Source organism: Trichechus manatus, unplaced genomic scaffold (assembly GCF_000243295.1).
Source record: "Trichechus manatus latirostris isolate Lorelei unplaced genomic scaffold, TriManLat1.0 scaffold00081, whole genome shotgun sequence".
Taxonomy (NCBI): domain Eukaryota; kingdom Metazoa; phylum Chordata; class Mammalia; order Sirenia; family Trichechidae; genus Trichechus; species Trichechus manatus.
Window position 1 is genome coordinate 1,827,150 of NW_004444017.1, and position 13,056 is coordinate 1,840,205.

At 45.0% G+C, this 13,056-nt stretch overlaps 1 protein-coding gene across 1 annotated transcript in view; it reads right to left on the reverse strand.

The window, feature by feature from the left end:
• Positions 1-442: 442 nt before the first annotated feature.
• The window catches only part of PRMT8 (protein arginine methyltransferase 8), a 113,114-nt gene continuing 100,500 nt past the window's right edge, over positions 443-13,056 (reverse strand). Inside the window, exons 8-10 of the mRNA XM_004381177.1 lie at positions 12,882-13,032; positions 2,965-3,086; positions 443-1,311 (exon numbers count right to left, since the gene is read on the reverse strand). Coding sequence (XP_004381234.1) covers positions 1,228-1,311; positions 2,965-3,086; positions 12,882-13,032 — 357 coding nt within the window. The 3' untranslated portion in view covers positions 443-1,227. The remainder of the gene's footprint in view (positions 1,312-2,964; positions 3,087-12,881; positions 13,033-13,056) is intronic.

Below are 13,056 nucleotides of genomic sequence, written 5' to 3' on the forward strand. Positions count from 1 at the left end.
TGTTGGGGTTTGGTCTGGTTTGGTTTGAGGTTATTATTTAGCTTCCACCACCACCCATCTGGCAGTGGAGGTTTGCATGTAGCATCCTTCCAACAGGGGCACCTCCCATGCCCATCTCCATCCCAGATCCTCCTGTTCTCGACCTTGGCTTCCCTCTGGGCTAAACACTGCCTCCTGTTCTGGAGCATTCTCAGTTAGCTCTTGTGCCCCCATCTGCACTCTAGGACCCTCTTCCCAGCCCTCTGTGAGTCTGCAGATGAGAAGCTCTTAGGCCAGTCCCAACTCCACAGCTCCTTCTACTGTGGACCTTACCTTCAGGGAGCAAGTATGAACACAAGTAGGTGCTGCTCCCTTGGATTTTCTGTTCCATTGTGGCCTTTGACTTCCATCCCCAACCTGCCCCCTGCAGAGCATCAGGAGCACAGACATCCCCTTGCTTCACTCTCATGTATATTTATTGAGCGCCCACAGGGTGCGTGGTCTATCTCAGGGTTCAGAGCCACGGTCTAATCAAAAGGAGACCAGAGCTAATACAGAGAACATTTCACAGCTGCTTAACATTTGTTAAGGTATGGGGAAGGGGGAGGAACTAATCACAAAACAAATTCCTATTCGAAAGCAACAGAATCTCCTCCGAGAGTAATATATATTCTACACACACGCGCACACGCGTCCACACCCCTCAGAATGAACACATAAGTATACCCACTTGGTTGTATATGCATGCATATACAGCTGCCGTGGGTAAATAAACTAATATATATGCTGTAGGCACGCACACGCACGCACACGCCACCACACAGACAGATAATCTCGCTTATGCTATCAAAGACACTACGTCTCCAGGTTCTAGTGGAAGCAGTCTGTCCTAGATGCCTGCAGCATGCAAAACTTGGAAGATCCAGAGATTCACAGTTAAGAAGGACAATGGGTATACATGTGTACTTTTCCATCCTTGGGGAACCAGCCACAGCACTCAAGGTTTTTCTTTGTTGGTGACAACAAAGCCTTTGTGAAGGGCTCCCCGAGCAGAGCCCAGGAGCCGGAGGTTCTCTGTCCAGAGGCAGGGCCCACGGGGGCCTTGATGAGTTCACCAGTCTTCCACGCAGAGTCTACAACTCCAGGTTTCAAGCATGTAGTCCTGCAAACAGTTTTCCTTGGTACAAGTGCAACCAACCGAGGTGAGAGTTGCTTTTCTTGCTTGCTCTCTGCAGCTTCCCACGTGTGCTAACGCATTTTGTAGTCATTAGATACAGATGTTTCACACAGCTGTCCCTTAAAATCCAAGTCTACTGTGAAATCAAGGTCCCGCTACAAAGAAAGAGCAAAGGGTCACAGCATTGGTCTGGGTAGGAAGTCATAGTGTGTCATAGGCCAATTTGTTCGGCCTACATAATTCACTGCCTCAGCATCCATTAATTTTTCCACTTTCTGACATGGCCAGTCCTGGTCCTATTTTATCACACAACCTCTCAACAGTCTTGGGCTCTAATGCTATCCCTCACCCCACCCACCTATATGGTTTCCTGTGACAAAAATTTCTCCCTATTCCCTCATTAATGCTCTACCTGTAACCCGTTGCTGTCGAGACGATTCCAACTCATGGCAACCCCATGCATGTCAGAGTAGCACTGTACTCCATAGGGTTTTCAGTGGCTGTAATCTTAAGGTCCCTGGGTGGCACAAACAGTTTGTACCGCAGAAGAAAGACCTGATGATCTGCTTCTGTAAAGATTACAGACAAGAGAACTCTATGGAGTAGTTCTACTCTGGAACACATGCAGTTCCCATGAGTCAGATCAACTCAATGGCAATGGGTTTGCATTTTGTTTTGTTTTGTGTTTTAATTTTATGGAAGTAGACAGGCACTGATGGGTGGATTTGAACCACCAACTTTTGGGTTAGTAGCCAAGGGCAAATTGTTTGCACCACCCAGGGAAACTTTACACTGACCAATAAGACTTCAGCATGAACTAACCCAGAGACATCACCCTGATTGTCACACTAAAGCCCTCTCCTATATATAGATCCAGCTTGTTGTTACCTTATCTCCAGGTGCAACCACCTGTGTGGCCTTTCATGTAGGCGTGCTGTCATTTCCTTTCCAGGATCTGTGAGTACTAAATTCTACCTGTTTTCTGGCCTTCCTGCATGAGTCTCACTTCCTTGAGCTGTTAACAGACCATCCAAGATACCCCAGACCCCTTTGGGTCCAACTTAAGACACGGCACCTCCTCCCTCCAGGCAGGTCTCCGCCCAGCAGCCAGAGGCATGAGTGGCTATTGTGTTCTTAATGTTTTCTAGCTAAGGAGATCCTCCCAACAGCTCTCAGGAGTTTTTCTAGTGTTTCATTATCCGCAGAGGAAGTTCTTTGATTTCTAACTAAAATCCTTCCTTTTATAATAGAAAAATGTTCCCTCTGATTTCATCTTGGAGAAAACAAAGTAGGTGGTTGAGTCTTCTGTGGCATAACCCTGAAAGCATTCTAAGTCTTTTAATGCACATGCCCACACCCAGGGTTGCTCAAAGAAGAGCACATGGGCTCCAACCCACCCGGCTAGCTGAAGAAATGTGAACCAACATCTTTCAGGGCAGCAGAAACTGTTCTTTCTTGGCCCAGTTCCTGCTAAAGGAGGTAAAACCCAGGGCAACATCCTCTGTTCTCAAAGCCCCTCACGTAAAGAGCTGGATGCTGTCCTCAAGGCAGAGAAATAGTCCGCAAGGAGACCTAGAGAACATCTCTAGTTCCTGAGTTTTGAGGGGCCAAGGTTGGGGTCCTTCAATTATGCCCAGGCACACCCAAACCCACCTTCCTATTGCCTCCCTCAGTAACTCTCCTGATTGTGCTCAAGGTACTAAGAATCTTGGCAAGGGGTTCATTCAAAGGAGCTCCGTGGGACTCAGCTCCGTGGGTCCCTTCTCCTCTCTGACCCTAGCCCACACAGAGGCTGCCTCAACACTCACCACGTTTTTGGCATTTGGCTTCATGGATATGGTCCCGTAGATTTCTTCCCCCCTCCGGACAGTGAGGTAATCTTCCAAGTAGAAGACAGTCTGTTTCCAGTGGGTGTAGGGGGCATCAGGGGCTATTATAAAAGGGCCGAGGACAGGAGAGATGAGAAGGAAGAATCAGAGAGAAACTGTCTCCAGAAAGGTGGAGGCCAGAACCTAGGGTAGAGGTTTCTGGGTTTCCCCTGGGACTCACTGAATCCTCTAACACTCCTGTTGGGTCAGGTGCCCAGTCCTTGCAGCCTGCCTTCAAGTACCCACCTGAGCCCCCACTCACCCCCAATGACTTCACCTTCCCATCAAATTCACAGTCCCTCAGTATTGCTGAGCTCAGCTAGGGGTCAGAAGAAAAACATCTGATATAACAAGTTCATACCAAAGAGTGGATGATGAAAACACTCTCACCAAATACACTCATCAACACAAGTGAATTTCAAAATGCTACTGTCTTTAATTAATTTGACAGAGTGGGACAAAGATTTGTAGGCCATCCTACCTCCCGTTGAATGACATCGTTGATACATGTACTAAACTCCACAGCTAAACCAGTTTCTCCAGTTCCACTGACATCCCATGTACTTCCTCTTCAATCCTACAAATATCTTTCCCTGCTCATTTCTCTGTGCTCTGGAACTGAACCTAGCACCCTTGGCCCAGCCTGCCACAAGGCTTCAGCTGTGCCCTCTGACTTCCTAACCGGATAAAAAAGATACGGAGCATGATTCTCACTCCACAGCCCCAACGCTGGTCCACAGCTCACTCACCCTGCATAAGCCAAAGCCACACTGATGCTTGCACCCCTCTGTATTTGCCAGTAATGCTATCCCTCTCCTCTTAGCACATGACACATTCTACAGCTAAATGTTAGGGGTCTGTCTTATGTGGGTCATCTTCTCCAGCAGCATCTGTCTTTGGAACACTTTTCCCCTTCCTATTCCCCAGACTCTCTTTCTCATCCTTCAAAGTCACTTCCTATGGGAAGCCTTGCCTGACCACCCAGCCTGGGTTAGGTGCTCCTGCAGCACCCTGGACTTATGTTATCATGGTGTTTTTCACATTGTAGTATAAATGCTTTTTTTTCTCTCCACTTGCTTTCGTCTTCCATAAGACTACAATCTCCATAAGCATGGGCGCCATGCCATCCTTGTTTACTGTTCTATCCTCAGTGCCTACCATTGTTCTCGGGAGAGCTGTACATGTTGAATAAATGAGTGAAGGTAAGAATACAAAGAGCAGAGATTTTGTGACAGACACTTCAATGTACCATAGATGTTCTACTATACTGGGGCCTTTGGAACCTGTGGATGGTAGAAGAACCCATTTTATAGTAAGTTCCTCTTGGCCCTTCATGCTCTTACCTTCCTCCACCAGGATACAGGATACACTAATGCTGCTGCTTGGGACCGGTGCTAAAGATACGAATACTTGGGGAGAACATAGTAAATGTCTTTCAGACACTTGAAAAACTATCGCATGGAAAAAGTTATATGTGGCCTTACTTGTGGCTTTGGTGGCAGAACTAAGGCCAATCACTGCGAATTACTAGAAAGCAGATTTTAAATTCACCAGGAAAACCTAGAGCTGTCCCACAATCACATGAACACTCCCAGAGTGTTCACACAATAACTACTGATCAGATGAGCCCTGGTGGCACACTGGTGAAGTGATACGGCTGCTAACCAAAAAGTTGGCAGTTCGAATCCACCAGCCGCTCCTTGGAAACCCTATGGGGGCAGTTCTACTTTGTCCTGTAGGGTCTCTATGGGCCAGAATCAACTTGATGGCAACAGGTTTGGTTTTCTGTTTTTTTATGTTGGACCCAGTGATCTCCAAGATTCTTTTAAACCTCATTTTTTAATAGAGGTAAACAGTTGAACAGTCTGCCTTTCTTTGCCCTTCTCAATGGATTGGCTTGATCAAATGTCAGTGGTTTGGATAGAGACTCGAGTAGCCTTCGATGTGAGCATTTGGGAAATCAATGCAAACTCAGGGTCAGGGGGAGAAAGAACAGCCCGTGCATTTGGAAAGAGAGGAGGATCATGAACTCGCAATCTGGGCCTCCAACCCTGAATCCCCAAATCCACCCAGCCTTCCTGGCCTCTAAGACACACTGCTGTCTACAGACAAAGTCCACCTGCTCCCAGCACCCTTCCTGCCAACTACATCTAAATAAATTGTCAAAGGAGAGACTCCAGATATATGCAGAGAATGTCAGTTCATGACTGACGGCACTCTCACCCCCACTGCCACCTACACCAGCACAGACAGGTGTCTCTCCTGTTTTTAAAGACTGTCAGGCAAGGGGACTCAAGCAGCCTCCTTCTGTCACCTAATCAGATGCCTCATGAGAATCCCAGAGACTCCACAGGCTCAGATTCACCAGCCACCAAGCCCAGGAGTCTGCCTCTGATGGTGGCCCCAAAAGACTTACCAGCCTTGGGTTGGAAGAAAGTGGTGTTTTTTCCTTGACACCAACATCAAAAGGCTAAAAACTCCCCCTAAAAACCTCATTTCAATCGTGGATCCATTAAACCAAACCAAACCCACTGCCATCGAGTCAATTCCTACTCATAGCGACCCCATAGGTTTCTAAGGCTGTAAATCTCTACAGAAGCAGACCGCCACATCTTTCTCCCGTGAAGCCTCTGGTGGTTTCGAACCACCGTTCCCTTTCAGTTAGCAGTTGATTGTTTTAATGACTGCACCACCAGGGCTCCTTGGACTAATTGTCTAAAACAGTTTTCTTAATCCTAGATATCCATTAGGGTGTCCCGGAGAAACATATTAAAATTCAGATGTTTCAACCCTAAACCAAGAGATCCAAATTCCGTGATTACGGGAGGTTGAGAGGGGATAGGCTTGTCAAGACTTTTATATCTTCCCCTAGGTGATGCAGATACACAGTCAGGGTTGAAATCTATGCATAAAGCCCATCTTTACACATCTAACAATATCTCTTTGTAGATACAGTGGAAAGAATATTTAATTAGAAACAACAGGTCCAGGGTCCAGTCTCCACTTGGCCACATACTTGAGCTCTGAACCTGGGGCTCTTTTTCTACATTTGTAGAGTGTGGATGGTGATACTTACCCCTTGAGGTGTTGTGGGGATGAGATAAAATGATAAAGAGGAAAGTGTACTATGCTCAGGATGCCCAAACCTTTTGTTCTGCCCAAGACAGTTCCAGTTTACACCTGTTGTCCTTGCATAATTATTAATAACTCTCCCTTTCACTCTCCAAAGCATCTTTCATTGAAAGATAAATTATATGCCTACCCCATTTATAACATATTATGGACCCGTTAGGGTATTTCTGAGCCATTGCACTAAACCAAGCCAAAAAACCAAACCTGTGCTGTCGAGTCGATTCCGATTCATAGCGACCCTATAGGACAGAGTAGAACTTAGAACTGCCCTAGAGGGTTTCCAAGGAGTGGCTGGTGGATTTGAACGGCCAACCTTTTGGTTAGCAGCCATAGGTCTTTAACCACTGCACCACGAGGGCTAAGCCATTGCACTAGGTAGTTATTTAATCATCATGTAACGTGATATATGACTTTGTCTGTAAACTATGGCTTTAGTCTGTAAAGGCGTGCTGCCTCACTCTAGTGGTCTAAAATGTCTGGAAAAATGTCTGGAGAAGTATACAGGCTGGTGCTTTGCACAGTGATGAGCACTCAACAAATGGCTGTGGACGACATCTAGAATTCTCTTCACCAGTGAACACATCTTTCCCTCCCTTCCCCAGCCCCATCTATAACCATCAAGACTGTATAACTGGCCTTCAGCTTTCCCTAGTCTGAAGATGCCTTCCTACTCTTATTACTCTGACCCCACATGCCAGCTTCCCCATTTCTCCCTCCCTTGAGCCCCTCCCCATCATAGTTTCTGGGTTCTAGATTATAGCCAGTTTTTGTTCTCTATTTTGAAGTGAGCATGGTCAGTACTGCCAACAGCATTCCAAGTGCGAATGCATGTATTCATTCATTATTCATTTATTTAAGCAGATACGGTTCTAAATTTGGGAACCAGTAGTCAAAATGTACTGGGACTTGCCCCATGCAGACCCTGCACCCTATGTAAGAAGACACTCAGGTAAATATCAAGATAGTATAGTGGGAGCTGTGATCAAGGATGGGGACAGGGAGCAGAGGGAGCTATGAGAACAAATGAGAGTCATTCACAAGAAGGTTTTTCCTGGTGCTTTTGGAATGAGCATAGAATCTTGTTTCACTTCTGAATGGCTAAATGGCTGGTAGTTATTTCTGGGGTTTAATAAATTTTCTAGCTATAAATTTGGAATTATATGCTTCAGGCAGTCACAAGTTCTGTGGGGAATTGATTATATACAAAAAGCTTCTTTGACCTTAGAAAATGACTCAATGTCTCCGGATGTCAAAGCTGGAAAGAGCCTATCAGACAATCCAGGCACAACCCAGTCATGTCACACATAATGAGCCCAAGGTCCAGAAAGTACCTTGTTCAAGGTCATCTTGCTGATTACTGGCAGAACTAAGACTCAAACCCAGGCCTGCTGCTGCTCAGGTTACTGCCCTTCCACCCACCACACAGCTCTCCGGGATGAAACAGCACAGCAGCCCCAGGGTTCCTGGCTCCCATTTCTATACCTACCATCCCTCCCTCCCACCCTGCCCCTGCTTAGGACGTTGGCGGGGTGTGGGGGTGGCCAGCTGTGCCCGCTGACTGTCACAGCCTGGAACCCTGGCTGCCTGTGCCCATTTGAGATGGTTTCCGCCTGGAGCTGCAGACACCAGAGCCATTAACAGGGATCATTTTCAAGCTGCACAATACATGATGTACCTTTGAGCGCGCCCCAGAGCCAGCTGCAGCTGGGCTGAGCTGAGCTGGAAAACTCGGTTGGGGACTGATGGGGAGAGGTCACGTAGCACGAGACACTTTGTATGAAGTTCAAAAACAGGTGAGCCTGAACAATAGATTGTTTAGGCATACACACACGTGATAAAACTTTAAAAAAATGGCAAGGGAATAAGGAACACAAAATCCAGGAGAATGTTCTTCTGGAGGAGAAATATGAGGGTGGAATAGAGTGGAGCATTCAGGTAAATGCAAAAGTATGGGTAATGCTTTAGCCGTTTAGCTCACAGTGGCTTATTATGTCAATATGGATTAATTCATTTACATTCTAGTTATTAATATTTATATTACAATAATTACATTATAATTATAAAATATTTATATTATATATTAATAATATATTTACATCCTAGTTATTAATATATTTCTCATTAACATTTCTATTCTAATTAATAATAGTTTACTTCTTGATATCAATAAATGTACTTACAGTCTAATAAATATAATAAATTTATTTCTAGGTACTATTTACAGTCTAATAAAAATTACTTTGTCTACATTCTAGTTATTGAGTTAGGTGGTGAGTTCACAGGTGTTCATTACATTAACAAATAAATAAATCATTATATCAATCAATAAATAAATCATGTTAATAAGTAAGGAGCCCTGGTGGCGCAGTGGTTAAGATCTATGGCTGCTAACCATAAGGTTGGCGGTTCGAATCCACCAGCGGCTCCTTGGAGACCCTATGGGGCAGTTCTACTCTGTCCAATAGGATTGCTATGAGTCGGAATCAACTCAGTGGCGGTGGGTTTGGTTTGATATTAATAAGTAAAATGATAAATATTTATATTGATAAAGAATTTACTAATCTATTAAATCATTTAATAAATAAAATCGATTGATTTAATAAATAAAAAAGTAAGCCATGCATGGCCCAATGATGACAGCATATCATGAACCAAGGATTATGATTAATATAATTCTGTGCATCTGAGGTTCTTAAAGACAAAAAGGAAATACTCTATTTGTGGTCAGAGTGCAGGGGGTCGTCATAGATCATCCACTGTCAAACCCACACTAACCAGAAAAGAAATCTGCTACATGTCCACAGCAAAACCCCACACTGACACCCCAAGGTATCTGGGAAGGCAGCTAAACGAATTTCTTTTCTTTCCCATGATCTCTACCAATTTGGGAACTGTGCAGCAAGGGAGCTATGTCAGCCAAAGGCCTGAAGTCTTAGACAGACAAGAGGCTATACCTTAGTGAGGAGATGGAATTGCCTTCCCGAAAGGAGTTAAAATTGGTCAAATTCCCAACCATCTTGCTCCGGGCAGTCTTGAATTAAGGAAGTGGTTCTCAGACTAGAGAGCTTCCATCAGAATCACCTGGAGGGCTCATTAAAATACAGATTGCTGGGCCCCACTCCCAGAATTTTCTAACAAATTTATAACAAATTCCCAGGTGATGCTAATGCTACTTATCTGGCACCATACTTTGAGAACTGCTGAACTAAATCATAGGAAGCAAAGGAATACAAGACCTGAGAAAATCCTTTCAGAACCTAAGTTTCTGGGATTCTGTGCAAAACGGAGGGCCTAATGCTATAACTGGAAACCCTGGTGGTAGAGTGGTTAAGAGCTACTTCTGCTGACCAAAAGGTTGACAGTTCGAGTCCACCAGATGCTCCTTGGAAACCCTATGGGGCAGTTCTATTCTGTCCTATAGGGTCACTATGAGTCAGAATCGACTCGACGGCAACGAGTTTGGTTTTTTGTTGTTGAATGCAAAGGGACAGAGGAGCAGGCTCACACAACAATTTAGAACCATGGTCTTCGAAATTATAAAACATATTCCTCATCATTCCTCTTCATGGGGACTTGTGTGGATTTGGCTGGAGTGAGACAAAGGAATAGAAAGGAAATGAGCCAATGGGTTGGAGACCTCAACACTGAGGACAAATCCTCACCACCTCCCAGGCAGCCGAGAGAAGACTTCTTTGATTCTGGACTTGAGCTTAACCAAGCACCCTCCTCCATGTGAGGGCATCAGGAATGTCATCCCTGCCACCAAAGCCAGGATCATCTCTAGACAGGGGGTCTAGTAGACTATCTGTTTGACCTGAGCAACAGGAAATAGATTGTCTGAGAGAAAGGAGGGTCCCAGCTGAGGGGGCTGTATTAAGGGACTATAGTCCTAGGCTTTAGAAACCAGAAATCTTTCCAGAATGCTGTTGCCCACTGACTTTATCATCACCAGCAGCAGCAGAAGGCCTGACTTAACATCATCCTGGAGCCACCATGGCTCTATCCTTAGTGTTCAATCACAACCATGGTCCTCAAGCAGGCTCCTCCTCAGCTCCCTCACTGCCCTCACTCCCTCACCATTGTGGGCTGAAGGTTACCCCGCCTTGGTCAAGATAAAAATCTCCTTCCCTCCTCCTGGCTGTTCTGGCCCACAAGGAAGATCAGCTTGCCTGCTGCCCTACTACTGAAGTTATCAGCTGATAATGACCAGGGTCAGGGGTCCGTGTTTTCTCCAATCAGTGATACACCAACACTGGCCTAATGATGGACGTGACCCTAATACTCCACAGCATGTTTTCTCATTTTCAAAATGGGCGATTGAGAGCTTGATACAATTAACACCATGATGAACCTATAAGTTTTTTTTCTGCCTGCCTTCTCCTTTCTTCATAGCTTTGTTAATGAATTTGTTTTGCTCTGTCTGGCCACCTGTGGGTTAAGACACCCCACACAGAGATTGGAGCCCAGATGTCCAGTCTGTAAATCTTTAGCCTGATAAGGAGATGTCTGGCATGTATCTCTTTAGTCTGATAAAGAGTCTTTTGTAGTTATCTTGTAATGTGTAACTCATCCAGTCATCTGTGGGTGACGTGCCAAAAGACACTTCTAACTCTTATAAAAAAAATCATATATAAGCTCTAATGTAAAATTGCCTTGCAGGACTCCAAAAAGACAGCCTGCGTTGCTGTAAGACTCTCCATTGGTGTCACCTCCTAATAAACTTTCTCTCTCTTTCTGACTTGGAGTACGTTTCATTGGCTCAACTGCTCCAGGGCACAGACTCAAATTGGGCAACATGGAGACCAGAAGACTCTGGTCTTGGTGGCCAGAAGACACTGATTGCCCCTTCTGTCCACAGGTGAAAAAGGATCACTATCACAATGACTTCAGAAACTGAATAATCATATTCTCAAATTCAGCTAAAACTCATCTCACCCCTTCCCCCCTCCACCCACCCACACACACACACACACACACACACCCACCCACACACACCCACACACACTCACCCTCAGGCAACTTGCTCCCAATTCCCAGGAAGACTTCACATGAATAGACAATATACAAATGGTCATATATTCATTTAATAGAGATTTGCTTCACACCTACTACGAACTGTTTTAAGAGCCAAGAATGCAGAGATCAAAGAAATGTGACCCTATCCACCTACTCATGGAAAAGACTGATGGTTGTAAAAAGGATAGAAATGTTAAATAAATGGTGGTCCATCCTACAGTGGAATCTTGTTAGTTGTTTAAGAAATTAGATACCTCTGAAATGTTATGGAAGTTTCTCCAAGATACATTGTTAAATAAAGAAAAAGTAACAGAGGGCATTGTGTATACTATGATCCAATTTATGTTCTTTAAAGGTGTAGTTTTGATATTATACTACAGTTCTATAAGATGCCACCAATGGGGGAAGCTGGGAGAAGGGTTTGCAAAACTCTATGTACTATTTTGGCAACTTTCTATGAGTCTACAATTATTCCAAAATAAAAAGTTAAAAAAAAATGTGCACGGATATATATGTGCTTGTGCTCCCATTACAATTTTTAGAAGGATGCACATGAAATCATTGTAATATGTCTCTAAGGAGCAGGACTAGAATGGATAAGGGAGAGAAATTTTTCTTTGACTTTTATACCCTTCTGTACTGTTTCATTTTGTTGTTGTGCTTGTGTATCACTTTAAACATTGTCATGATAGACATATGCACAGGTGTTAAGGAGCCCTGAGAAGCACACTTAACCCTGACCCAAGAGGGAGGGGGGAGATAAAATAACCACAGAGCTGAAAGACTTAGCCTGTGCTGAAGTTGGCCAGCTGAAGAGGTAGAGGCAGGGGAGGAAGAGAGATGACAAAACCTTTCTGACAGAGAACGGCCACTACACCCCCAACCTTAGAACACCCCAGATGGACAAGGAGTTTGTGTACATAGGCAACAGCCCAGAGACTTAAGAAGCCTCACTGAGTTCAGGAAACCACAAAGAATTAAGTATGGCTAGGATTTGAGTGGTGTGGCAGCTATGGGACAGGGGTTGAGAAGGCTTGGTAAGGAGAGGGGTGAGAAATGAGTTTGGAGAAGTGACTAGTGCCTGGTCAAAGAAGTTCCCATTGCCAGGCTAAGAAATTTGGGTTTATCTACTGCAGGTAACCAGGGACTCTGAGGGGAAGCTGGGCAGTAGGGGTGGTGACTGGGGAAAGCAGTCGGGGACTTAATGAAGGATGGATTAGGATGTAAGTAGGGAAGGAAGGAAGGAGACATAGAGACCAGTTTGCAGTCCACTAAAAGATACATTGAGTCCTGAACTAAGGCATGGCAGTGGAGATAGAAGTCTTCTTCAACTCTGTATCCTCAACCTCCTCATACAGGGTCTGGAACATAGAATATGCTCTGTAAACATTAATTAAACAAATGTGCATTTGAAAAGTCTTGGGAGGGTCCATCCATGGCCCCTCCTCCTGTCTCTCCCTCACCTAATGCACTCTCTCGGTTCTGGCCATGCAACCATGCTTTTCTTTACCTCCTCCTTGGGCAGCCGAGAGTGTGGGGGACACATACTTTCTCCCAGCTCCAGAAGGTTTACAAGATGCCAAGTAAGGGCCCCTGACTAATGCCGCAGCACCTTGCCCCCAACAGAGACCAACCACAGCCCCTTCCTACAAAGCATCTAGAACACAGGGGGGCAGGGGCAAGGACTGCAAAACCAACAAACAGCTCACCTGTGGAAAACCCCATTTTCTTGTGGCACTTGGTAAATTCAATATTAAAATAGGTGACCAGGGCATGGACGTAGTCATTGCGCTGTATCTGCAGGCAGAACGCAGATGTGAATGATAGCTCTTCTGTCTTCACTGTGTAAATGTCCACCTCCTGCAGCCCAGGGGAGAGAGAATG